At 43.3% G+C, this 25,438-nt stretch overlaps 1 protein-coding gene across 7 annotated transcripts in view; it reads right to left on the reverse strand.

Annotated features, from left to right (window-relative positions):
* LOC125463086 (inosine-5'-monophosphate dehydrogenase 1) overlaps window positions 1-25,438 on the reverse strand; it is a 58,099-nt gene that overhangs the window by 29,022 nt on the left and 3,639 nt on the right. For all 7 annotated transcript variants that reach the window (XM_048553788.2, XM_048553784.2, XM_048553785.2 and 4 more), the window contains exon 2: window positions 10,742-10,840. In XM_048553788.2, the coding sequence (XP_048409745.1) occupies window positions 10,742-10,840 (99 nt within the window). The remainder of the gene's footprint in view (window positions 1-10,741; window positions 10,841-25,438) is intronic.

Here is a 25,438-nt window from a genome sequence, read left to right on the forward strand (position 1 = left end):
AAGTCTTGTGGTGAGTTCTGATGTGTTCCTGATGTAGTGCAGTGTGATGAATATGTCAGGGCAGAATCTTTCTGATACTGTTCCTGTAGGCATCTCCTGACCCAGGTCTTTGGATATCCATTATCCTCGAACACTTGGAAGAGGTATTCCTCCTGCTCTTGGCATAGTTCCATGTTGCTGCCCTTCTAAATAGTGTTCGCATGCAGCTTCGTTTGTGTGTGCTAGGATGGTTCTATCGAAGTTCAATACCTGGTCTGTGTCTGTGGTTTTTCTGTGTACTTTCGTTTGCAGCTGCCCATGACATCCAGAAACAGGAGCTGTTAGCTCTTCTCCCCCTCTCTGGTGAATTTTATTCCAGTGTGTTGTTTATGTGTTTGCGTCTCTCCTCTAATTTGGTCCATTTAATGACGAGAAAGGCGTTGTCTACGTAGCATAGTTTAGGTTGGATTTGCAGAAGGGCAGTCCTCTCCAGTCTTTGCATCACTGTTCTGCTGAGTCCGGAGATAGGTGATCCATCGGTGTCCTGCTGATTTGCTCGCATATTTGGCCATTGAAGGTGAAGTGGGTGGTCAGGCATAGGTCCAGTATTTTAAAGCATCTTGTCCTTGGAGATGGCTTCACTGAGGTCATGTTCTTGATCAAGTAGTGTTGTCATTGTTTCCCTTGCTAGTGCTATGTCTATTGTCAATATGTCAACAGAGTTGGGGCAGCGGGGGCAGTTGAATATCAGTTCAGAAATTGTTTTGGCAAGCTGACACAGCATGAAGCAGGAACCCCTCAAATTTGTCCAGCCATGTCCACTGAAACAGCCATCTTTTATTACTGATTAATTAGCAAGTACTTGCCTGTGTGTAATTGGAAAGAGGTTGTATATCAGGAGGGAATCACGCATTACTAACTTGGAAGGGTGGCTTTATGAAACTTCACACAGCATGTGATCAAATACATTAGCAGACCATGTCATCGATTTGCTACACTAGTGGAAAGCAATGCTCAACACAGATTGGAGATATTGCACAGGAAACCACAGGACTAAAATTTCACAATTACACAAGTGTGTTAACATATTTCAACAATTCAGACAGAATCTAAAAGTTGGACTCCAAATTAAAATAAAAATTTTGGTGCAAGGCCCAATGACAAGAACTCAATTATACTAAGCTTAGCTTTTTAATGCCTACAGGTTATGAAAAGGCAATTGAGGATATTAAAGCAGAGTTGGCTAAAGTGAATTGGCAAATTAGGTTAAAGAATAGGTTAATAAAGATGCTGCGACAGACACTTAAGAAAACATTTCAAAATATAGAGAAGACATATTCCAATGAGTTTAGAAAAAAAACTTCCAAGGGACAGATCCATCTTCCACAGTCAACAAGAAATGTAAAAGTTAGTCCAGACATCAAAATAAAGCATATAACTGTGCAAGGGAGAGTGGAAGGTCAAAAGGTTGGATGGGGCATAAAAACAACAAAAATTACCAAAACGTATTAAGAAGGGAAAAATTAGAGTACAATAGAAAGCAATGCAGAACTATAAGAGCACATAGCAAGAGTTTTTATAAAAACATAAGGGGAGAGAGCCAGTGAATGTTTGGACCTGTAGAAAGTGAGATTAGAGAATTAAAAATGGACAACGAAACCACAGATGACTCAGCAGACATTGTGTACCTGTCCTGACTGTAGAGGATACAAGGGCAAGACCCCAGAAGAGCTATAAATCAGGAAATGAAAACGGGAAGTACTCAGGAAAATCACAATCACAAGGGAAATGGTGTTGAGTAAAATTGTTGGAGACAGGGGCTGACAAGTGCCTGGGTCTTGATGGACTTCATTCTATGGCCTTATGTGAGATGTTAATGCTTTGGTTTTAATTCTGCAAAACTCCTTTGATTCAGGGATGGTACCATTATGTTATAAAATAGCAAATGCTACTCCTTTTTTCAAAAAAAAGTAGGAAACCTCAGGTCAGGAAGGTTAACATTTGCTGTAGGGAGATGTTATAAATCATTATCAGAGAATTTTAAAGGACACTTGGATAAATTAAAGATTATCAGCAGTCATCATGGTTTTGTGAAAGAGAAATCATGGTTTTGTGAAAGAGAAATCATGGTTTTGTGAAAGAGAAATCATGGTTAACCCATCTTTCAGATTTCTTTGAGGAAGTAACATGTGCTGTGGATAAAAGGGGAACTGTATAGCACTTAGATTTCCAGAATGCTTTGATAAAGTGCCACATCAAAGGTTAGTATGGAAAATAAAATCTTACCATGTAGGTGATAACATATTGGTACGAATAGAAATTTGGCTAGCTAACTGGAAGCAAACAGTCAGTGCAGATAGGTCTTTTTCAAATTTGCAAGATTTATCTAGTGGTGTGCCACAGGGATCGATGCTGAGCCCGCAATAAGTTTTAACACATGCCTCTGACAAAGGGATGGAAGCTCTGGTTACCAAAATTTTCAAAGGTAGGTAGGAGAGTAATTGAGAAGAAACCAGGAAGCTAAAAAAAGATAAGTCAAGTGGATGAGGTTGTGGTAGAATGTGGGAAAACATTAAACTGTCCATTTTGCCAAGTGGGAAAAAATGCATATTATCTAAATGGTAAGAGATTGCAGAGCTGAGATGCAATGATATCTATATGTCCTTGTATACGTATCACAAAAGTTAGTTTTCAGGCACAGCAAGTAGTTAGAAAAGCTAACAGGATATCATTATTTATTGCAATGGAAACAAACATACAAGTGTTCAGTATAACTAGCTTGAGTTATACAGGGCACTGGCAAGACCACATCTGGAGTACTGCACACAGAATGGCTTACTTATTTAAGGATGTAGGAGCAGAAGTAGACAGAAATGTGAATTTGAGATTACAATTATATTAGCTATGATATTATTGAATGGTAAAGCAGGCTGGAGGTGTCAAATGGCCAAATCCTGTGTGTTCCTATGTTCATAAGAGATGATAGAGGAACCTGCAGTCCCTACAGCATAAATACACCCATGTGATCATTGTTTATCTAATAGATGGAGACCAAAATATGGGTAACAGCCAGAGTAAGAAAGCAAAAGCTTAAAATGGGATGCTCTTATGTCAGCATCTTTTAAAAAATGCCCCCAAATTGCATCCTAAATAATGAAGAATGAAAGAACTGCAGCTACTGTAAATCAGAAACAAAATAGAAATTACTGGAAAAGCTCAGGTCTGGCAGCATCTGTGGAGAGAAATTAGAGTTAATGTTTTGGGTCAAGTGACCCTTCCTCAGAGTTCTGATTTCTCTCCACAGATGCTGCCAGACCTGCTAAACTTTTTCTGAAGGAGGGTCTAGGACCAAAATGTCAGCTTTCCTTCTCGGCCTGCTGTATTCATCCAGCTTTACACCTTGTTATCTCAACTTTTCCAACAATTTGTTTTTGCAACTTGCATATTAAATCTTCAAACACAGGGACTTTATCTTGCAATAAAACCAAAGCTCTGGAGAAACTCAGTAGGATAAGCAACATCTGTGGAGAAAGAAAGTTTCAATTCTAACATGACACTTCTTTGGAACTGAGCAAGTCTGGAAAAGTGATGGGTTTTACACTGTAGCAAAAAGAAGGCAGGAGCAACAAATGGTGAGGATGCCACTCTAAAAGTCAACAGTTACGTGGCTAATGATAGTAGTGAAAAGGTGCAGATGAGTAGATATTAATAGCTAAAAATAGGTTAGCTGTATTGAGTGCAAACCCATGCAAGCAAGGTATGGTGAGGGATTTGGGGAGGAATCAATATCAAGGGCAGATCTCAAGTTCAAGTTCATGATCTCAAGTTGTGAAATCAATATTGGGTTCTGAAGGCTGTAGTGCACCCTTTCAGAAAATGAGGTGTTGTTCTTCCAGTTTGCATTAGCCATCACTGGAAGAATGCCTAAGGCAGGTACGTTAGTATGACAGCAAGTTAGTGTAATGAAAAGACAAGTGACTAGAAGTTCAGGGTCATCCCTATGTGCAGGGTGTAGGTATTTTGCAAAGCTGTTACCCAGTCTATGTATGGTCCTGCTAATGTGGAAGAAACCACATTGCACGAGCAAGTACAGTGGATTAAACTGCAGAGAGTAAAAGTAAATTGATGCTTCACCCTGGAGGGTGTGGTTAGTGCCTTTAACAGTGAGCATGGAGGAAGTAAATTGGCAAGTGTTGCACCTTCTGTGATTGGATGGAAAAGTGCCATGGGGGAGGTGTTAATGAGGTCTTGGGAGTGATGGGAAAGTGGAACAGAGTGTGGTGGAGAGAACAGTGCCTGTGCTGACAGGAAAGAAAGAATATGTTCTTGGCATCTGGAAGTGGCAGAAGATAATCCTTTAAATGCAAAGGGAAATGTAAGGTGGAAATTGTTGTTCCGGAAACGAGGTCAAGGGATGAGAACAGAAATGTAGAAAATGATTAGGACATAGTGAAGAATCTGTCAATTTGGGAATCAGTGGTTCAGGGAAAAGGAAGACATGTCATAAGCATTTGCATGGAAGCTTGCATCATCAAGGCAGAAATCAGAGAGACAGAAATTGGGAGAATGAAACTGACTTCTTAAATGAAACAGGGTGTGAGGAGGTGTCATCAAGGTAACTGTGGAATCAGTGGACCTGTAATGGATATTGCTGAATAGCCTTTCCCAGAAAAGGAAACAGAGCAGTCAAGGAATATTGAAACACTGAAATAGGCCAAGGGCAGGACTAAAATCAGAACAAGATGGTGTACTGAAGAGACAAACAACTGGAAGTTTGGAGTCATTCTTATGTGCAAAGCAAAGCTATTCCACAAAGGGGTAACTCAATGTAAATTTAGATATCAGAACACAGCCTATCCTCAAGAGGGGAGAAAAATCCAAGATAGACAGATGAACACAAAAGAAGGGTGGAAATTTGGGGTGCAAAGTTTTCTTAATTCCAGATGAGAAAAAGCAGCCGCACCAATGCAGTCTTTGATGCATTAGAGACAAACCAGCCTGACAAGGGATGGAGATGTAGAGGGCTAGCACATCCATGTTGGAGAGGAGATGGCCAGAACCAGGAAATCGTGCAAGCAACATAAACATCAGACAAATCAAGAATGCAGATGTATGACTTCACTCTTTCTTTACTGACTGAAACTCTTGATAACTGAAGTTTAGCACAAAATTTATTATACTTTTCTCCCCACTGTCTCATGAACAAAATACAAAGGTTAATATAGTTTAAAGCCATACTTGATTGAAATCATATGACACAATACAAAATTCAAGCGAGTCTATTAATGCTTACATCTTTTGGGAATCTTGTGGCATGGGGTAGTGTCAGCTACTTCTGAAACAGAAGGTCTGGGTTCAAGTTCCATCTCAGTGTCTGATGACCACAGAAGTGTATGAAAACACATCCGAACAGATTGGGTTTGTTTTTAAATCAACCATCTTCAGCTGCTTGCATCTTCAGCATTGAGAGATAGGTGAGAATGTTACTTAATAATTGCACAACATTCAGTACCATTTCTAACTCCTCAGACAGTGAAGCAGTCTTGGCCCTTGCAGCAAGACCAGAAAACATCCAAGCTTGAGTGATGTAGCTCGTAACACTCACAGGACACAAATACCAGGCAATGACCATCTCCAACAAGATAGAATCTGACCATCACGGCTTACATTCTAAATCATTACCATCACTGATTACCCCTCTACGAGAATCCAATAGGATTACCATTGATCCAAAGATAAACTGAACTAATAATATAAATAATGCTGCTACAACAGGTCAGGGGCTGGGAATTCTGCAGCAAGTATCTCACTTCCTAACTCTTCAAAGCCCATCTACTGTGTACAGGGCACAAATCAAGTGTGATGGAGTACTCTCCATGTGCCTGGATGGCTGCATGATAGTGACATCAAAATCCCATAAAATCGTTTTAAAATTTCATAAAATATGACATGGAGCCACGTAAGATGTCACATGACCTAAAGCTTGGTAAAAGAGGTGGGGTTTGGGGAGAATCTTAAATATGGAGTGTAAAGCAGAGTGTGGGGAGGCGTTGAGGGAATTCCAAAGAGGAGGTTCAAATGGCCAGAATTAGAGGTACACAGATATCTTGGGGACTTCTGGAGCTGTAAGAGATACTGAGACAGAGGAGAACTAGATGATAAAGTAATGTGAAAGCAAGTACAAAAACTTTATCAAAATGTTGCTTGAGCTTAAAGTAATGAGAGCAGGGCAGAGTTCGGACATACGTAGCAGATGCTTGGATCCCTTCAACGTTATGGAAGAGGAGTACGGGAGCCCTTTCAGGGATGTGGTGAATTGCTGAGTTCAGAAGTATGAATGAAGATCTCAGCAGCTGAACTGAGACAAAGGTGACATTGGGAGTGGTAATAAACTGTTTTAGTGATGGCAACATTAAACAATCAGATGCTCTTCTCAGGATCAAATATGACATCAGAATTATGACTGTCCCATCTAATTTGGTTTAAGAGATGCCAGGCAGAGGGAAGGGGTCAGTTTCTGGGCAACACAAATTGGAACCGGGACTGAAGACAGTGACTTCAATTTTCACTATATTTAAATGGAGGAAACTTCTGTTTGACAATGGCTGGAGGTCAGGTAAGCAGTCTCTATCCCTTAATAACAGCAGAGGAGTCAACGGATATGTTGGCAACAGGGAGCTGGGTGTTGACATTATACTTGAAAAATTATACTATTATCTGATGTTGCTGAGGGGTAGCACATAAGAAATAGCAGAAATCCAAGGATACTTGGGAGATACCAGTAGTAAAAATGTGCAACAGGGTGAAAAGCCATTGAACATGACACCACGTTACCATTTTATAATGTCAGAACCAACTAAGAAGAACCCCAGATAATGAAATGTGAGGCTGGATGAACACAGCAGGCCAAGCAGCATCTCAGGAGCACAAAAGCTGACGTTTCGGGCCTAGACCCTTCATCAGAGAGGGGGATAGGGAGGGGGTTCTGGAATAAATAGGGAGAGAGGGGGAGGCCGACCGAAGATGGACAGAGGAGAAGATAGGTGGAGAGGAGAGTATAGGTGGGGAGGTAGGGACGGGATAGGTCAGTCCAGGGAAGACGGACAGGTCAAGGAGGCGGGATGAGGTTAGTAGGTAGCTGGGGGTGCGGCTTGGGGTGGGAGGAAGGGATGGGTGAGAGGAAGAACAGGTTAGGGAGGCAGAGACAGGTTGGACTGGTTTTGGGATGCAGTGGGTGGAGGGGAAGAGCTGGGCTGGTTGTGTGGTGCAGTGGGGGGAGGGGATGAACTGGGCTGGTTTTGGGACGCGGTGGGGGATGGGGAGATTTTGAAGCTGGTGAAGTCCACATTGATACCATTGGGCTGCAGAGTTCCCAAGCGGAATATGAGTTGCTGTTCCTGCAACCTTCGGGTGGCATCATTGTGGCACTGCAGGTGGGGTTTGGGGTCTGTGTAGGTCCGCACCTACACAGGCCCCAAACCCCAGCTCTTCCTCCGTTACATTGATGACTGTATCGGCGCCGCCTCTTGCTCCCCAGAGGAGCTCGAACAGTTCATCCACTTCACCAACACCTTCCACCCCAACCTTCAGTTCACCTGGGCCATCTCCAGCACATCCCTCACCTTCGTGGATCTCTCATGCTCCATCTCAGGCAACCAGCTTGTAACTGATGTCCGTTTCAAGTCTACTGACTCCCACAGCTACCTAGAATACACCTCCTCCCACCCACCCTCCTGCAAAATTCCATCCCCTATTCCCAATTCCTCCGCCTCCGCCGCATCTGCTCCCACGATAAGACATTCCACTCCCGCACATCCCAGATGTCCAAGTTCTTCAAGGACCGCAACTTTCCCCCCACAGTGGTCGAGAACACCCTTGACCGCGTCTCCCGCATTTCCCGCAACACATCCCTCACACCCCGCCCCCGCCACAACCGCCCAAAGAGGATCCCCCTCGTTCTCACACACCACCCCACCAACCTCCAGATACAACGCATCATCCTCCGACACTTCCGCCATCTACAATCCGACCCCACCACCCAAAACATTTTTCCATCCCCACCCCTGTCTGCTTTCCGGAGAGACCACTCTCTCCGTGACTCCCTTGTTCGCTCCACACTGCCCTCCAACCCCACCACACCCGGCACCTTCCCCTGCAACCGCAGGAAATGCTACACTTGCTTCCACACCTCCTCCCTCACCCCTATCCCAGGCCCCAACAAGACTTTCCACATTAAGCAGAGGTTCACCTGCACATCTGCCAATGTGGTATACTGCATCCACTGTACCCGGTGTGGCTTCCTCTACATTGGGGAAACCAAGCGGAGACTTGGGGACCGCTTTGCAGAACACCTCCGCTCGGTTCGTAATAAACAACTGCACCTCCCAGTCGCAAACCATTGCCACTCCCCCTCCCATTCTTTAGATGACATGTCCATCATGGGCCTCCTGCAGTGCCACAATGATGCCACCCGAAGGTTGCAGGAACAGCAACTCATATTCCGCTTGGGAACCCTGCAGCCCAATGGTATCAATGTGGACTTCACCAGCTTCAAAATCTCCCCTTCCCCCACCGCGTCCCAAAACCAGCTCAGTTCGTCCCCTCCCCCCACTGCACCACACAACCAGCCCAGCTCTTCCCCCCCCCCCCCACCCACTGCATCCCAAAACCAGTCCAACCTGTCTCTGCCTCCCTAACCTGTTCTTCCTCTCACCCATCCCTTCCTCCCACCCCAAGCCACACCTCCATCTCCTACCTACTAACCTCATCCCACCCCCTTGACCTGTCCATCTTCCCTGGACTGACCTATCCCCTCCCTACCTCCCCACCTATACTCTCCTCTCCACCTATCTTCTTTTCTCTCCGTCTTCGGTCCGCCTCCCCCTCTCTCCCTATTTATTCCAGAACCCTCACCCCATCCCCCTCTCTGATGAAGGGTCTCGGCCCGAAATGTCAGGTTTTGTGCTCCCGAGATGCTGCTTGGCCTGCTGTGTTCATCCAGCCTCACGTTTTATTATCTTGGATTCTCCAGCATCTGCAGTTCCCATTATCACTGAGAAGAACCCCACCCATGTGAAGAGGATTCAGTAATCAACTGAAAAAGCTGCAGGTAAGTCAAAAAGAAGACAAAGATATATTGTGGCATTTGAGAAAGAACACAGCTAGATGGTATAATGGAAGAATCAAAGGATTAAACCAAGATCAACAAACTGTCATACTGCAGAAGAAATAATCGTAATCCACAGCCTACTTCAACACATGGATCCATTTGACAGAAACATTTTCTTCTACACTGATTGAATTCAATGAACACAAGAGGGATAATGCAAGCGCTCTCAACATTCCAGTCACTCTAGTGAGCCCACAATTCTGTTGTTTCAGCCTCTGAAACTGTTCACTTCTACCTCGAAGGGACAACAACTAATGAAACATCAATTATCATCAGTCTCACAAAGTTCCGACAGAGACATCATTTGATACCATCACCTTGGTTACTTTCTGCTGCACTTGTAGTTACTTTCATCCACTTTCAACTTTGGCTTTCTCATCCATCATTCTACTGAAATACAGTTGTTACCAGTCATAAACTTTGCTTTGCAGAAAAGCAATATCACTTACACTCATACCATGCTTCATCACTCCAATGGGACTGTTTCCTGGTGGAGCTGTCATAGAGTAGAGGGCTCTACTACAAAATAAAATGCAAGTGTTTATCATGAGGGAGCAAAGATGCCTGGCTTCAGTTAGTGAGACTGCACCTAAGTCCGCTTGTCCAAGGAAGGATACGCTTGCCACAGAGGCAGTGTGGACATTCACCAGAAAAATTACTGCAATGGCAAGATTACCCTAGGAGCAGAGAGTGAGGAGACTAGACACTCCCTTGCCACTTTTGTACAAAAATGAGGATAGTGCATGCAAATAGCATTGCAGAAGGTGATTTTGCCCTAATCCACTAAAACTTGAAGTGCTGAATGACATCTTGCTCCTATGTTCTTTTAACAGATTTTAAACGCTGATGGAGTAAATACTGCAGGCACTCACATTTGCACAACAGTCCACTAAATATTACAGTCACATTCCAATAAAGTCTCTATAAGAACTGCAGTAAATCACTACATTCACCTGGGTCACAATGACACTGCATTTTGAAATAAAATGTGGGTGCCAAGGGCACAGAACCTACTCTGTGGAGGGTACTCTAATAAGCATGAACAGCCTCAAGAAGACCACTGATGACAGTGATGGAAAGTCCAAAAGTATATATCTGCCAAATAATGAAAGAATAAGCAGCTCATATTCATATAACACCTTTTAAATGTTACAAAACGTGGGAGGGGAGGGACGTGGGGGGTGGGGGTGGATGTGGGGGGGTGGTGGGGGGAGGGTGTGGGGGGGTGGGGGGAGGGTGTGGTGGGGGGTGGGGGTGGATGTGGTGGGGGGTGGGGGGAGGGTGTGGTGGGGGTGGGGGGTTGTGTGGGGGGTGTGGGGGAGGGAGATGGAACAGCATTCAGGGGTGGGGTAGATGGGGAGGAAATGAGGAACGGATGTGCTGTGTGAGACTGTGAATTCCGCCCAGCTGTTCGTAACCACGTTTTACCGTTAACTTTCCCACCGTGAGGCAGCAAGAAGTCGATTCCTAATCGGTGCCCAGCCTCAGCCCTTGGGGTTGTTTCCCCTATCCCGGAGATATCGCACATGGTGGATCCGGGATGTGAGCAACGTGTCCGCGGGGGGAGGATGCCAGCGAGGAGCTCTGACTTACTTGTAGGTGAGTCCATCAGAGGAGGCGAACAGTATCTGCGCGGTGAGACCATCCTCGGGCACATAGCCGGTGCCGCCGCTGATGAGGTAGTCGGCCATGCTGCAGAGACAGAGAGAGGGGAACAGGCCGTAAGAAAAAGGGAGAGAGCAAGTGAGTGAAACCCGCGGGCCCACACGGGGCGGGGCCTTGCCTACTGGCTCGGGCACGCGCGGGCTCGCAACCCCGGCCCGAGTGCGCGTGCACGGAGGCCGCCTGCCCGCGTGGCTGAGGCACACAGTGCGCACGCGCGGAATAACGATGTTGGCGTTGTTTCCGTCTGGATGTTGTGTTTATCGGAGAGCCCGTAAAATCCTTTTGAAATCGAACTCCATCCTTTTACAGCGTGCTTAACTAACTCCGTTTTATTGGCGTTTGTAAGGAATTTCAGATTCTTTTTGTGTTCGCCGAAGGGAAGGAGGCAATTTGGCCCATCGTGTCAACGCTGTCTCTATTACCTTGTGCTCAGACCAACACTGTGGAGCTGGAGGACCACAGCAGGCCATGCAGCATCAGAGGAGCAGGAAAGTTCACGTTTCAGATCGAGACCTTTCTTCAGAAAAAAAAGCAAATCCTTTTCCCCCTGCCCTTGGACATAATTTTCATCTAATGCCCTCTTGAAGTTCTCAAATCAACCGCTTTCATCACATTTACACGCGATCCATCCTTGCTACATTTGCACATTTTAAATTTATGACCTCCCATTCTTGTTTCTTCTACGAACAGGGACAGCTTCTCCCTATTTACTCTGTCCTGCCCACGCATGATGTCAAAAGCCTCAATCGCATCTCCTGTCAGCCTGCTCATGAGACAGAAAAGTCCCAACTTGTTTGACTTTGCAGCTGAAGCTTTTTATACCTGGAACTATTCTAGTAAATTGCATTAGCATATCAAAGCATTTGCATTTTCCCTATAATGTTGAGACACCAACTGTACACAGTGCTCCAGTTGAGGTCTAACACGTACTTTGTGCAAGCTCAATAACATCTTCCTAGTCTAATATTCTGTCCCCCTATTAATAAAGCTGGGAATGCTGTATGTTTTACTTACCCATTCTCTAACCCTATACTGCTACCTTCAGTTGATCTATGCACATACACACTCAGACCCCTCTGCTCCTGTACCCCTTTCAGGATTGGACTCCCTGTTTTACATTCTCTTTTGGTGTTCTGACCAAAGTGCACCACTTCACGCTTCTCTGCATTGAACCTCATCCTTCACTTGTCTGCCCACTCCATCAACTTGTCAGTGACCCTTTGGAATTCCATGCTGTTTTTCTCACAATTTACAATTCTCCCAAGTTTAATGGCATCTGCAAACTTGGAAATTGTCCCCTATGCACCAAGATCCAGACCATAGATACGTATCAGGAAAAGCAAAGGTCCCAATATCAAACTATGGAGAATTCCACTGCAAACCTGCTACCAGTCTGAAAATTATTCATGGACCATTATTGAAATATTGGACTGGACAAAAATGAACACATCCTTTCTTTAGATAATGCCAGGCTTTTTTATATTCATTTCAGAGGGCAAATAGAACCTCATTGCACCATAGGTCCAGCAATGCAACGCTCCCTTGACAATGTCAGCCTAGATCACAATGTATAATAGCCAAAATGGGATTTAAACCCACAATTTTACAAGTATTTGAGTCAAGATTGCAACCTTCTGTATCAGAAAATACCAAGTGGAAGTGCTTTATGTTCATAGTCTTTTCTTAAATCCTTGGCCCAGAAGATCAGTTGCGTCCGGCGCAGGAATATCGTCACAAAAGGAAATTTTTGCAGAGCTATGGGAAAAGTGAAAGGGAGCCTTCAAAGGATCATAGTCAAAGTAGGCTTGAGAGCTTTGATTCTGTGATGTCACTTTTGTTTCTAAGCGGTCTGAGCCAAATTTAGCCACAATATTCTGACCAGAGTTTGCTGCAGTGATACATAAACAGAATATCTAATGTTGCAAATCTGAAGTGAAAAAAATGGAAGCACTGGGAATTTTCCAGCAGATTTGGAAACATCTGTTTCTCTGTTCGTAATGTTATCTCAACTCAATATTTCAATGAAACTGGAAAATGTTAGGTCAGAGGTTTTAAAAATGTATAGAGACAGACAAATGATAGAATCAGAGCAGGTCTATCGTATGGTGAAGGATGAGAGATCAAAAGCCAATAAGGATGATGGTGTAAGTCAAAAGGGATGATACTGGAACAAATAAAGAAGACAAGGATGTGTCTGGAAGAGATGCAACTGGAAAAGCAGAATCATTAAGTTGGAGGATTGGTCAAATGGTTGAAGAGGCTGGATAAATTAAGTACAGTCAAGGTCGAGATAGACAGGTTATTAATCAGTACGAGAATCAAGGTTTATGGAGATAAAACAGGAGAATGGAGTTGAGGATTATCAGATCAGCCATCGTCTCATTGAATGGCAGAGCAGACTGAGTGGGCCAAATTGTCTCCTTCTGCTCCTATGTATTATAGTCTAAGTGCCATCCAAAAATTTTTTAAGAAGCCAGAGGAGAAATTACGATGGGAAGCTGTTGAACTTAATTTTGAATCTAGAGATTGTAAAGTGCCTGCTGGAAAGAATACGTTCTATTCTGCATATTTATGTTGAACTTCATAGATCATAGAATTCCTATAGTGTGGAAACAGGCCATTTAGCCTAACAAGTCCACACTGACCCTCTAGGCATCCCACCCAGACCAGTTCCGCTGTAACCCACCTAATCTACACATCCCTGAACACTATGGGCAATTTAGCATGACCAATCCAACTAGCCTGCACGTCTTTGGACTGTGGGAGGAAACCCATGCAGACACTGGGAGGATGCGCAAACTCCTCACAATTGCCTTAGGGTGGAATCGATCTCAGGTTCCTGGTGCTGTGAGGCAGCATTGCTAGCCACTGAGCTGCCAAACTTAATCAAAAAGTTATTGGAGGTAAAGGAAAGAGCTCAGAGAGGGACTGAAGTCGTGATTTTAAAAAGGACAAGCTTGGGAGCTGCCCATGAAAAGTAAATGGAGCAATCCCCAATTTAGGAGAGACTGCTTTGGTAGGAGCAAAGGTTCCTACAGTGTTACTCTGCTTTCCACAGATTGTGCCAGCCCTGTTTGAAACACTAATTCTGAATAATATGGATAATTACAACACTTTACAAGCTATTTGGCCTGACCAGACCTTGCTGCTTATCTGTACAGCATGTGTACTGTAGTTGGTTTCTTCAAAGCATGGCGGATAAACCAGCTGTCCTTAAAACAACCAACGCCGAAGGCTAGTTTCAAAAGGCACTGCTAAGGGAACATTGCAGCATCAGAGGTGCCATTGACACACTCAGGTGGGTGTCAGATCCTAAGGCACAACTTAGAAGAGCTGGGGTTGTCCCTTATGTCCCTCAACAATTATAACAATTACTATAAACAGTGAAGGGGACCCTTCAAGGGATCACAGTCAAAGTAGGTTTGAGAGCTTTGATTCTGTAATATCACTCTTGTTTCTAAGTGGCCTTAACCAGATTTAGCCACAGTATTCTGACCAGAGCTTGCTGCAATGATACATAAACAAAATACCTAATGTTGAAAATCTGAAGTTAAAAAAATGGAAGCATTGGGAATGTCTGACCATTTTTCATTACTGTTATCAGGACCTTGCTCTGCACGCATTGACTGTCGTATTTCCTACATGAGAACAGGGACCACATTTCAAAAGTACTTCATTAGCAGTGCATTGCTTTAAGACTTGATGAGGTAGTGAGAGAAACAATTTTTTTGTCATCTATTTGTATTGTTTTCACTACAGGATTGTGATTTTTGAGATTACTGATAAATCCCCATTTCTTGAAAAGTTCCACAAATGTTGGTTACCAATCCATTTCTCATCACCTTGTCTCTACTTCCTCAGAAGGCTAAGGAAATTTGACACATGCTTAATGGCTTACCAACTTTTATAAATGCACCATGGAAAGCAACCTATCCAGATGTATCACCTTTTGGTATGGTAACTGTCTGCCCAATACCAAAAGAAATTACAGAGAGTTGTAGCCGTAGCCCAGTCCATCATGTAAACCAGCGTTCTGTCTATTGACTCCATCTCCTTCCCACTGCCTTGGGAAAACAGATCACACAATCAAAGATCCTTCCCAGCCCATTTATACTCACTTCTACCCTCGTCAATCAAACAGAGGATACAAAAGTTTGAAAATGGACAGCAGCAGATTCAAGAACAGCTTCTTCCCTGCCGTTATCAGCCTTTTGAACAGACCTGTCGTTCTGGTTATCTGTAATTGCAGCACTATATTCTGTATTCTGTTTTATTACCCTGATGTACATATGTAAGCTATGATTTGCCTGAATATGGTAGCATGCAAAACAATACTTCTCACTGTATCTCAGTATATGTGACAATAATAAATCAAATCAGATTCCACGAAAGGATTTATTATTATGCAAACTGCAAATTTTGGTTTTAACTAATGGAGCAGATGTCATCTGATGCCAAGTTGCACTGGCTGAGGAAGGGGTGGTTACTGTTGCTTCCAGTTCAAAGAACCGAACCCCAATAAATGGGAGAGAAAGAGAAGCACAAGCAGAGTCACTCAAGAAAGAGTAAAAGAGAGCCAGGTTGATTGTAAAGAGAGACAAGGGTCAGATAGAAGCACATAGAAACGAAGTAAGACATAAACAGGAAAGACAGGGATAGAAATACAGACAGACAGTTAAAGGTTGAAAAAAAATCAAACAGAAAAATAGAAGATAAAGTGTGGAGGTGGATGAACACAGCAGGCCAAGCAGCATCTCAGGAGCACAAAAGCTGACCTTTTGGGCCTAGACCCTTCATCAGAGAGGGGGATGGGAGAGGGAGCTGGAATAAATAGGGAGAGAGGGGGAGGCGGACCGAAGATGGAGAGAAAAGAAGATAGGTAGAGAGGAGAGTATAGGTGAGGAGATAGGTCAATCCAGGGAAGATGGACAGGTCAAGGAGGCGGGATGAGGTGGTAGGTAGGAAATGGAGGTGTGGCTTGAAGTGGGAGGAAGGGATGGGTGAGAGGAAGAACAGGTTAGGGAAGCAGAGACAGGCTGGGCTGGTTATGGGATGCAGTGGGGGGAGGGGAAGAACTGGGCTGGTTTTGGGATGCAGTGGGGGAAGGAGAGATTTTGAAGCTTGTGAAGTCCATATTGATAACATTGGGCTGCAGGGTTCCCAAGCGGAATATGACTTGCTGTTCCTGCAACCTTCGGGTGGCATCATTGTGGCACTGCAGGAGGCCCATGATGGACATGTCGTCTAAGGAATGGGAGGGGGAAGTAAAATGGTTCGCGACTGGGAGGTGCAGTTGTTTGTTGCGAACCAAGCGGAGGTGTTCTGAAAGCAGTCCCCAAGCCTCCGCTTGGTTTCCCCAATGTAGAGGAAGCCACACTGTGTACAATGGATACAACATACCAAATTGTCAGATGTGCAGGTGAACATCTGCTTGATATGGAAGGTCATCTTGGGGCCTGGGATAGGGGTGAGGGAGGAGGCGTGGGGGCAAGTGTAGCACTTCCTGCGGTTGCAGAGGAAGGTGCCAGGTGTGGTGGGGTTGGAGGGGAGTGTGGAGCGGACAAGGGAGTTGCGGAGAGAGTGGTCTCTCCGGAAGGCAGACAAGGGTGGGGATGGAAAAATGTCTTGGGTGGTGGGGTCGGATTGTAGATGGCGGAAGTGTCAGAGGATGATGCGTTGTATCCGGAGGTTGGTGGGGTGGTGTGTGAGAACGAGGGGGATCCTCTTTGGGCAGTTGTGGCGGGGGCGGGGTGTGAGGGATGTGTTGCGGGAAACGCGGGAGACGCGGTCAAGGGCGTTCTCGACCACTGTGGCGGGAAAGTTGCAGTCCTTGAAGAACATGGACGTCGGGGATGTGCGGGAGTGGAATGCCTCATCGTGGGAGCGGGTGCGGCGGAGGAATTGGGAATAGAGGATGGAATTTTTGCAGGAGAGTGGGTGGGAGGAGGTGTATTCTAGGTAGCTGTGGGAGTCAGTGGGCTTGAAATGGACATCAGTTTCTAGCTGGTTACCTGAGCTGGAGACTGAGAGGTCCAGGAAGGTGAGGGATGTGTTGGAAATGGCCCAGCTGAACTGAAGGTTGGGGTGGAAGGTATTGGTGAAGTGGATGAACTGTTCGAGCTCCTCCGGGGAGCAAGAGGTGGCGCTGATACAGTCATCAATGTAACAGAGAAAGAGGTGGTGTTTGGGGCCTGTGTAGGTGCGGAAGAGGGACTGTTCCACGTACCCTACAAAGAGGCAGGCATAGCTTGGGCCCTTGCGGGTGCCCATGGCCACTCCCTTTGTCTGTAAGAAGTAGAGGAATTGAAAGAAAAGTTGTTGAGTGTGAGGACGAGCTCAGCTCGGCGGATGAGGGTGTCGGTGGAGGGGGATTGGTCAGGCCTGCAGGACAGGAAGAAGCAGAGGGCCTTGAGGCCATCTGCTTGAGGAATACAGGTGTATAGGGACTGGACGTCCATGGTGAAAATGAGGTGTTGGGGTTAGGGAATTGGAAGTCCTGGAGGAGGTGGAGGGCGTGGGTGGTGTCACGGACGTAGGTAGGGAATTCCTGGACCAAAGGGGAGAAAATGGAGTCCAGATAGGTGGAGATGAGTTCCGTGGGGCAGGAACAGGTTGAGACAATGGGTCGACCAGGGCAGGCAGGTTTGTGGATTTTGGGAAGGAGATAGAAACGGGCCGTGCGGGGTTGGGGAACAATGAGGTTGGAGGCTGTGGGTGGGAAGTCCCCTGAGGTGATGAGGTCATGGATGGTGTTGGAGAAAAATAGATTGGTGTAGGACGAAACAGAGACACGGAGAGAGATGGAAATGTGGCAAAAAGTGAATGCCAAGAGGTAGCTGGAAGCTAATAGATAGGGCAATAAATAGAAGAGCAGATAAAAAGTATCTAAAGGCAGATGGACAGACAGGTTGTTGGAAAGAAATTCAAGAAAAGACAGCTGCTGTCCTGTTAGTGCTAATGCAAGGACCAATATGTTGCCACCCTTCTAACGTTCTATCATGTACACAAACTAAGGAGCTGTAAGTAACTCCATGAGAAACTAAAATAAAATAGTGGAAGCTTAAAGGACTGGTGGCCAGGCTATCAGTAAAACTACCGTGAATCAGCATTAGGCAAGAACCAGAACAATTATAAATCTGGTTCCAAAGTGGCAAACTTCAAAAGGAATAATAGGTACACTAATATTATATTGTTCATTAACTCTGCTGAGATGGAGTAGAACATTTAAAATAATGATGCTGAGTTTGCGGAAACAATATGTGAAAAATATAATCACAAAAATCAAGGAACCGAACAAATAAAATAGTAATACACATGATTTATTAGAAGGACCTCAAAGCGTTTTAAGGTACAATGTATTACATTTATAAAATCACAAGTTGATTACAGATGGGGAAAATCATCTGGCTCATCTTATCAGCAGGATCTTGTGATCCTTCCCAGCAATGCAGCATCCAATTTTGACTTGAGTAATTCCAGAAATTATGCCACTAATGCTGTATTCCTCAGCTTTGGTTGAGGTCTGGGACTGCAAACATTGGCAAATAAATGACCCATTTCATTACTCCTGTTCCAAAGAAAATAAATAAACTAAAGGCAAAAGGGTAGAAAGAGAGGAAGTCAAAGAAGAAGACAAGTGAAGGAAATAATTACTTACATTTACAAAATGACTTTTACGACCTAGTGACATCACAAAACACTTTAAAGTGAATTACGTATTGTTTAAAGGCGAAGTCGTTGTTGTAATGTAGGAAACATGGTAGTCAATTTGTTCAGTTAAGATCATAGTAATGTGATAATGCCCCAAATATCTGGTTTAATGATGGTGATTGAAGAAAAAAAAATTAAGTATTTTTCAAGTGTACTGTTTTGTTGAAAGGTGTATCGTGATAACAATTTGGTTAAGACTTGGGGAAAAGAAAGTAATAATAATAGGAGTAATGTCCTGCTTGGTACCAGTTGGCATTACTCTAGAGAGGCCAGCATGTAGGCCCTTAAATTCCTAATCTACAGATATGACCTGGATACTGGAATTACCCACATGGTCATCACGTTAACTGATAATAAAAACAAAAAGCAGATGAGTCAGGCATGAATTAAAGGATTTGCAAAGTGATTTAGGTATGGAGAGCAAATAAGTCAAATTAAATTCAAATTAAATCATGTGACAAAAATGTTGCATGCAGGCATTGATGATTCATCAAGCCTGCCTCATACTTTGTAATTTCCTGTAGATGTGGTGTTCACAATATTCAAGGTAAAAATGTACAATAGAAAGGCTTCAATTAGTATAAAGTGACACAGAGTAAACCATGGCTATGACAGGCAACACACCACTTTCTTGTGGTTCTTGTGTTGTGGTAATGTCCCCTCCATCTGGGTTCACATCACACCTGCCCTGGAGGTTAGTCAAATTCGTTCAAATCAGTTAGTTTTAAAAAATAACTTAAATACTTTCATAATCCAAAGTAAAAGAACAGCAGAGTAGTACACTGTGGGCTTCATAATGATCACAACTTGAATGTTAAAAAATCTACAATTACAAACTAAAGGACAGAATAAAATGAAGTGAAAGAGCTTCATTGATCAGAAGTCACCTCAGTCCTTTATTAAAAATGCATTGGCTCATTTGTATTTCACAGACGTAACAAATATCTCTATGCCTGACAGGTGCCCTTGGTGAGCTACTACAGGGATGGGCCATACCTGAGAGAGTAAACAATTTCTTTGGAGAATTCTAAGTCAATAAAAGTACAATGTGCAAAATACGATTAAAACAGACGATGTTCATTTCCTATTGATAACATTTGGTTTTGCAACTTACATTCTTGCATTTGAATCATTCCAATCTTTGCAATTGCCAGAGGAGGAATATTGAACAGTAATTATTGTATCATTGTGCCAACCTGCATTAAGTGCTGAAACAGTTTTCCGAACTTATCCCCTCTTCCAAAACTAAAGCTATAATCAACCATGAGAGTCCCTACTCTAAACATGACCTACTGCCTTCAGTCATATTTCAAGTTGGTATAATTTGCATTTTGGTTTGGAGAGCTACACAAGATATTACATAATGAATTCAACTACAGCCAGAGAGATACGCTAAAAACATTGTTTTCCCAGCAGTCAGGTGGGAGAGCCAAACCAGAATGATAATCTCGGTTGGAGTTAGTCAACAGAATCACACTAAACCCAGAGTTTATCCAGGACATAACTCAGAAGAACAGAATTTAGAGCAGAATTCTCCAAATGTGCTTCTGGAACTGCAAAAAGAATCAACAATTGCTACTGATCGGGCTTAGGACTTGAACACAAGCTTTTCATGAGATCACAGTTTTCATTGCTACAGTGAGAACTCCATAGCAACGGACCTTCTGTAGCAATACACATTAGCAACAGGAACAATAAGTATTAATCATGAAGCTGCAAGGAGAGTCACATTTTTGGTTGTGAGATGAATCACTGATATTTACCATCACCTGGATAACCGTCAATCATGCCTTTCGTGCAGGATAACTGATTAATTCTCATGGAAGATCCGATAGTAATGCTTAAATTCAGGAAGAAGTGATTAGATGACACCAAACTGCGGTACATTGATGAAAGAGGCAAAACTGATAAAGGGGAAGAGTTTCACAGTTCTCAGGCCTTAGAATGAAAAAGTTAGAAATAGGAGAAGACTTGATTGGGAATGGAGGTAACCACAAAAGGATATTGAACTTTGGAGCAGCAAGAGATGAAATTGCAGGACTGTTGATCAGTGGATCAAAAATTAGTGATGAAACATGAACCTCTAATAAGAATTGCCTGAAGTGAATGATAGCAATCTCTTGAATGCTACTATGGAACAATTTATCCCATTTACAATTAACGTCAACTAAGCATACGTGGGATAAATTTCAACCTCTAAAATTCAGTAGCAGTTACAAATCTCTCCAAAACGCAGCTCCAACATCTGCCTATGACCTCCCTGAGTAGTGATGTGATCTGGATGTGCACTTGTGATTCTCTCAGACAGTGGCAGGGCATGCTATTAGGAAGGAAGTTACAGGATTTTGATCCATGGATAATTACATAATCCCATGTTGGTGGTTGCGGCTTGGAGGAAACTTGCAGTTTGTGGAATTTTCATGCATTTGCTAGCCTTGTCCTTCTCAATATTAGAGGTTGCAGTCAGGAACATATTGTCAAAGGAATATTGATCAGTTGCTACAGTGTATCTTGTAGATGGTATACACTGTTATACATGCATTTAGCTCAAGTCTACATCTGCCATCTTTAAATGTAGGAGTCTACAGGCCCTCCTTCCTCTAGTATGATAGAGGTAAACTACTACTTTGTCTAACTGAATGAGGAACTTGTACTGCACAAAACGTTTCTTACAAGTAAATAACTAGTTACAGGTTATTTTGTTATGATACACATTGCTACAGTGATGATGAGGAGGACCAGTATATAGGACTTAACTCTTCAATATCATGAACTATTCTACCTACAAATTCATCTGACAACATCATAGAGAATGGTGCTTAAGGCACTCCTCAGTATTCAGACTTTCAGACACTGACACCCTCATACGACACACACTGCTACCCCTGTGCATCAGTGACTGATTGTTGAAGGTGGTGGGCAGACTGCCACTCAAGAGGGCTGCTTTGCCTTGTATGTGTGATTCTGCCACAGTGAGCCTGTGTCTGTGTCATAGCCAGCACACTGATTCAGTAGTTAGCACTGTTGCCTCAAAGTGCCAGGACCTGGGTTTAATTCCACCATCCAGCGACTGTCTGTGTAGAGTTTGCATATTCTTCCTGGGTCTGTATGGGTTTCCTCCCACAGTCCAAAGATGTCAAGGTCAGGTGGATCGGCCATGCTAAGTTGCCCATAGTGTCCAGGGATGTATCGGCTAGGTGGAATAGCCATGGGAAATGCAGGATTATAAGAATAGGATGGGGGGGGAAGGGTTGGGTCTGGGTGGGATGCTGTTAAGAGGGTCAGTTTGACTCAATGGGTCTGTTTCCACATTGTAGGGATTCAATGATTCTGTGATTTCCTCTAGACAGAAATGGTTGATAGGTTTGCTCCTCACTCAATATTACTTCTGTGATATTGTGTGGAGATCAAGCACATGAGACATAGAAGACAGGACAGAAGTGAAGAGAGATTTCTGTAACTGGCAGTGCATGAAAAGTAATGTTCTCAATGGATCTCAATGATGGCCTCAATATGTCAGATAACATAAATGTCAGTGGCTTGGAGAAAATAAAGTGTTCTATAATCCCAGTTTTACAGGTGGCACTAAGTTATGGGGTAAATCATGGTTTATCTATATCTCAACTCCTTTTACCCAACATAGCTCTATGCCCCACAAAAAACAATTGATACTAATTTTGAAAGCTCCATTGAATCTAGTCATGTCCACTTGATATGAATTCACTCACTGTTGTTAATGAGGGAATTCCAGGATTTGACCCACAAATGATTAGGTTTTAAGCCTTCCAGGGCATTATTGAGCAGGAAATTACAAAGAAATGCAGATAAACTATATGAGTGGATAAAACTATAGTTGATCAACTTGTTTTTAGGAAAATGTGATGTCATCCACTTTGGTTTTGAGAAAAAAGAAAAATGAGAATATTTTTATAATGGTGAAAGGCTAAAAACTGTCTAGGATCTTAGGCTCTTGTGTGTCAATATCAGGGTAAAATAAATAAATCATAAAAAGCCAATGGAATGTCAGCCCTTAACACAAGAAAGCCAGTAGTTAAAAGTGAGGATACTGATCAGATCTCATTTGGAGTATTGCCATCAGTTTTAAGCACAAAGGATATATTCACTCAATCTTAAATATGTAAGAGTAGAATCAGGAAGCACTTTTTGCTCAGAAAAGATAGTGGAAGTTTGAAATGGTGTCCCTCACCACCAAAAGGCTGTGGATGCCAAATCATAGAATGGTTACAACATAGAAGGAGACCACTCAGTACACCATGTCCATGGCAGCTCTCTGCAAGGTCAACTCGTCTAATCCTATTCACATGCTTTAACCCCAAGGTCTAGCAAATGCATTTTTTGCAGAAGGCTGAGAAGCAAACCATCATTGTTTCCTGACTGTCTAAGAGTCAATATCCTGGAATTCTCCCCCAAACAACACTGTGGATGTACTGATATCATATGGACATGCTGAGAGTCAATGAGGCATTCAAAATCAGGATCAGTTGATTTTTCAGGGGATGTGCTGAGCACATGTGGTGGGCCAAAAGGCCTGGTGCTGTCTTATCTTCTACAGGTGGCTGGTTGACATATAGATCAACCATGAATTAATTAAATGGTGGACCAGAGTTTATGCTCAATGGTCTCTTCCTTTTCTAACATCTGTGTGTAAGAAAGGTTGTGAGATCAGTATTCTTTTAAATAATTCCACTTGTGTTGTTTTTCCCCTAACTGGTTGGAAGCTGGGATTGTCCTACGACCCACTGAATTCTTTTGGCATTGTTATCTTAGAGGAGAGAGTCCAAGCAAAGGAATTACCTAACCTTACTTTGATTAATATGCAATCAACAGACAGCCCAGGAAAAGAGGTCAAACATGCATCAAGCAGCAGGAATACTGAAAACTGTGTGCGAATGGGTATTGGTTGCATATTGCCCCAAGCACTGAGCAGTTCTACTTTAATCAAAAGTGATAATGGAATATTTCAGGCCATCACTGCTCCTCCAGGAAATGAGATACCATTTGCAGCGCAGTTCCCAAGCCAACTCCCGCACTTGGCTCTTGCTTGGCTGGGCAGTTTCATGCCATACTGTGTTTGTATCATATCCTGAGATGATCCAAAGATTGCAGGACTAAATTTGAAACTGCTTCAGATTTTTAATTCCACTGACTTCTGTGTAAGTAAAAGCCAAGAGCGAGGTAAAACAGACTGTAATTAAACCAAGCAAAATTTGTTTTTTTTTCGAGACAGTTGTGTTCAGTCTTAGCCAGGTCCTACATGACTGTGCAGAGGGAAAATAGCATATTTGTTATCTTGTCAAATCAGCTTTTAATCACTGATATGATAATACTTTCAGGAAATATTTCCTGCAACATTCATTATAGTCATACTATAATTTGATATCCAATTTTCATACTAGTCCCACCCATTTTTGAAAAATCTTAGCAGAGATTCTTGGCACATGACTCTTGTCTCCCATCCTATGTCTGAAGGACAACTAAAGAGTACTTATCAGGCTGGAGTCCTCATTGACCAGCTCTTCCCAGAGAGATTCAGATCACAAATGGACCGCTTAGTGTAGTACTGAGCACAGAAGCCTCAAGTTCAATTTTCATTCTGGCCTGCAATTACCACTGTCAGACAGTTGAGGTGTTGATAATGATGTTTGCATTTCTGTGTTAAGGAGCAGGACATTAGGCCCAGCAACTGAACATCCATTGACTGACTCAAATAAATGGAGAGGTGATGGCCTTTTGGTATTATTGCTGGACTGTTAATCCAGAGACCTAGGTCATGTTCGGGGACTGGGGTTCAAATCCTGCCATGGTAGAATTTGAAATCTATATAAAAATCTGGAAATAAGAATAAGAATCTAATGATGACCATGAATCTGTTGCTAATTGTTGAAGAACCCATCTGGCTCACTGATGCCTTTTAGGGAAGGAAATTGCCATCCTTACATCCTACATGTAACTACATCCAGACCATGGCAATGTGGTTGATTCTTAATTTCCCTTTGAGCAATTAGGGATGGGTCATAAATGCTGGCTGGCCAGTGATGCCCTCAGCTTGTGAATGAATGAATAACAAAAAAACTCAACTTGTACTACTTAAATACTAAATAAAAACCGAAAGAATTGCAGATGCTGTAAGCCAGGACCAAAAACAGAAGTTGCTGGGAAAGCTTAGCAGGTCTGGCAGCATCTGTGAAGAAAAAAATCCAGAGTTAACATTTCAGATCCAGTGACCCTTCCTCGAAATAGTTCTGAGGAAAGGCCACTGGACCTGAAATGTCAAGTGATTTTTTTCTTAACTGATGCTGCCAGACCTGCTTAGTCACTTAGATCCACAACATTGGTGTGGGAGAAAGTTATCCTCATTCCCAAGAAGTAAAAAGGGTGTCACCACAGTAATCAGGCAAATACAAGTTGAACAAAAACCAAAATTGCTGGAAAAGCTCAGCAGATCTGGCAGCATCAGTTAAGAAAAAAATCAGTTGACGTTTCAGGTCCAGTATCCCTTCCTCAGAACTATTTCGAGGAAGGGTCACTGGATCTGAAACGTTAACTCTGGATTTTTTTCTTCACAGATGCTGGCAGATCTGCTGCGCTTTTCTAGCAATTTTGGTTTTTGTTCAACTTGTATTTGCCTGATTACTGTGGTGACACCCTTTTTACTTCTTGGGAATGAGGATAACTTTCTCCCACACCAATGTTGTGGATCTAAGTGACTAAGCAATCTAGTGCTGGATTGGCACACTCACTGCAGACAGGGCAGGTGTTGTTTGAGGAGGTGGAGTGGTGGGATACTCTTCCTGCTGTTTACTCTTGGCCTCCCCCGGGCCAGTCACAGGTGCTTGAGATGGCTAGTGCCTTTGGGGATGTTTCTACTCCGGTTTGAGCAATATTGGGCAGGAG

This window comes from Stegostoma tigrinum, chromosome 25 (assembly GCF_030684315.1).
Source record: "Stegostoma tigrinum isolate sSteTig4 chromosome 25, sSteTig4.hap1, whole genome shotgun sequence".
Classification (NCBI taxonomy): Eukaryota; Metazoa; Chordata; class Chondrichthyes; order Orectolobiformes; family Stegostomatidae; genus Stegostoma; species Stegostoma tigrinum.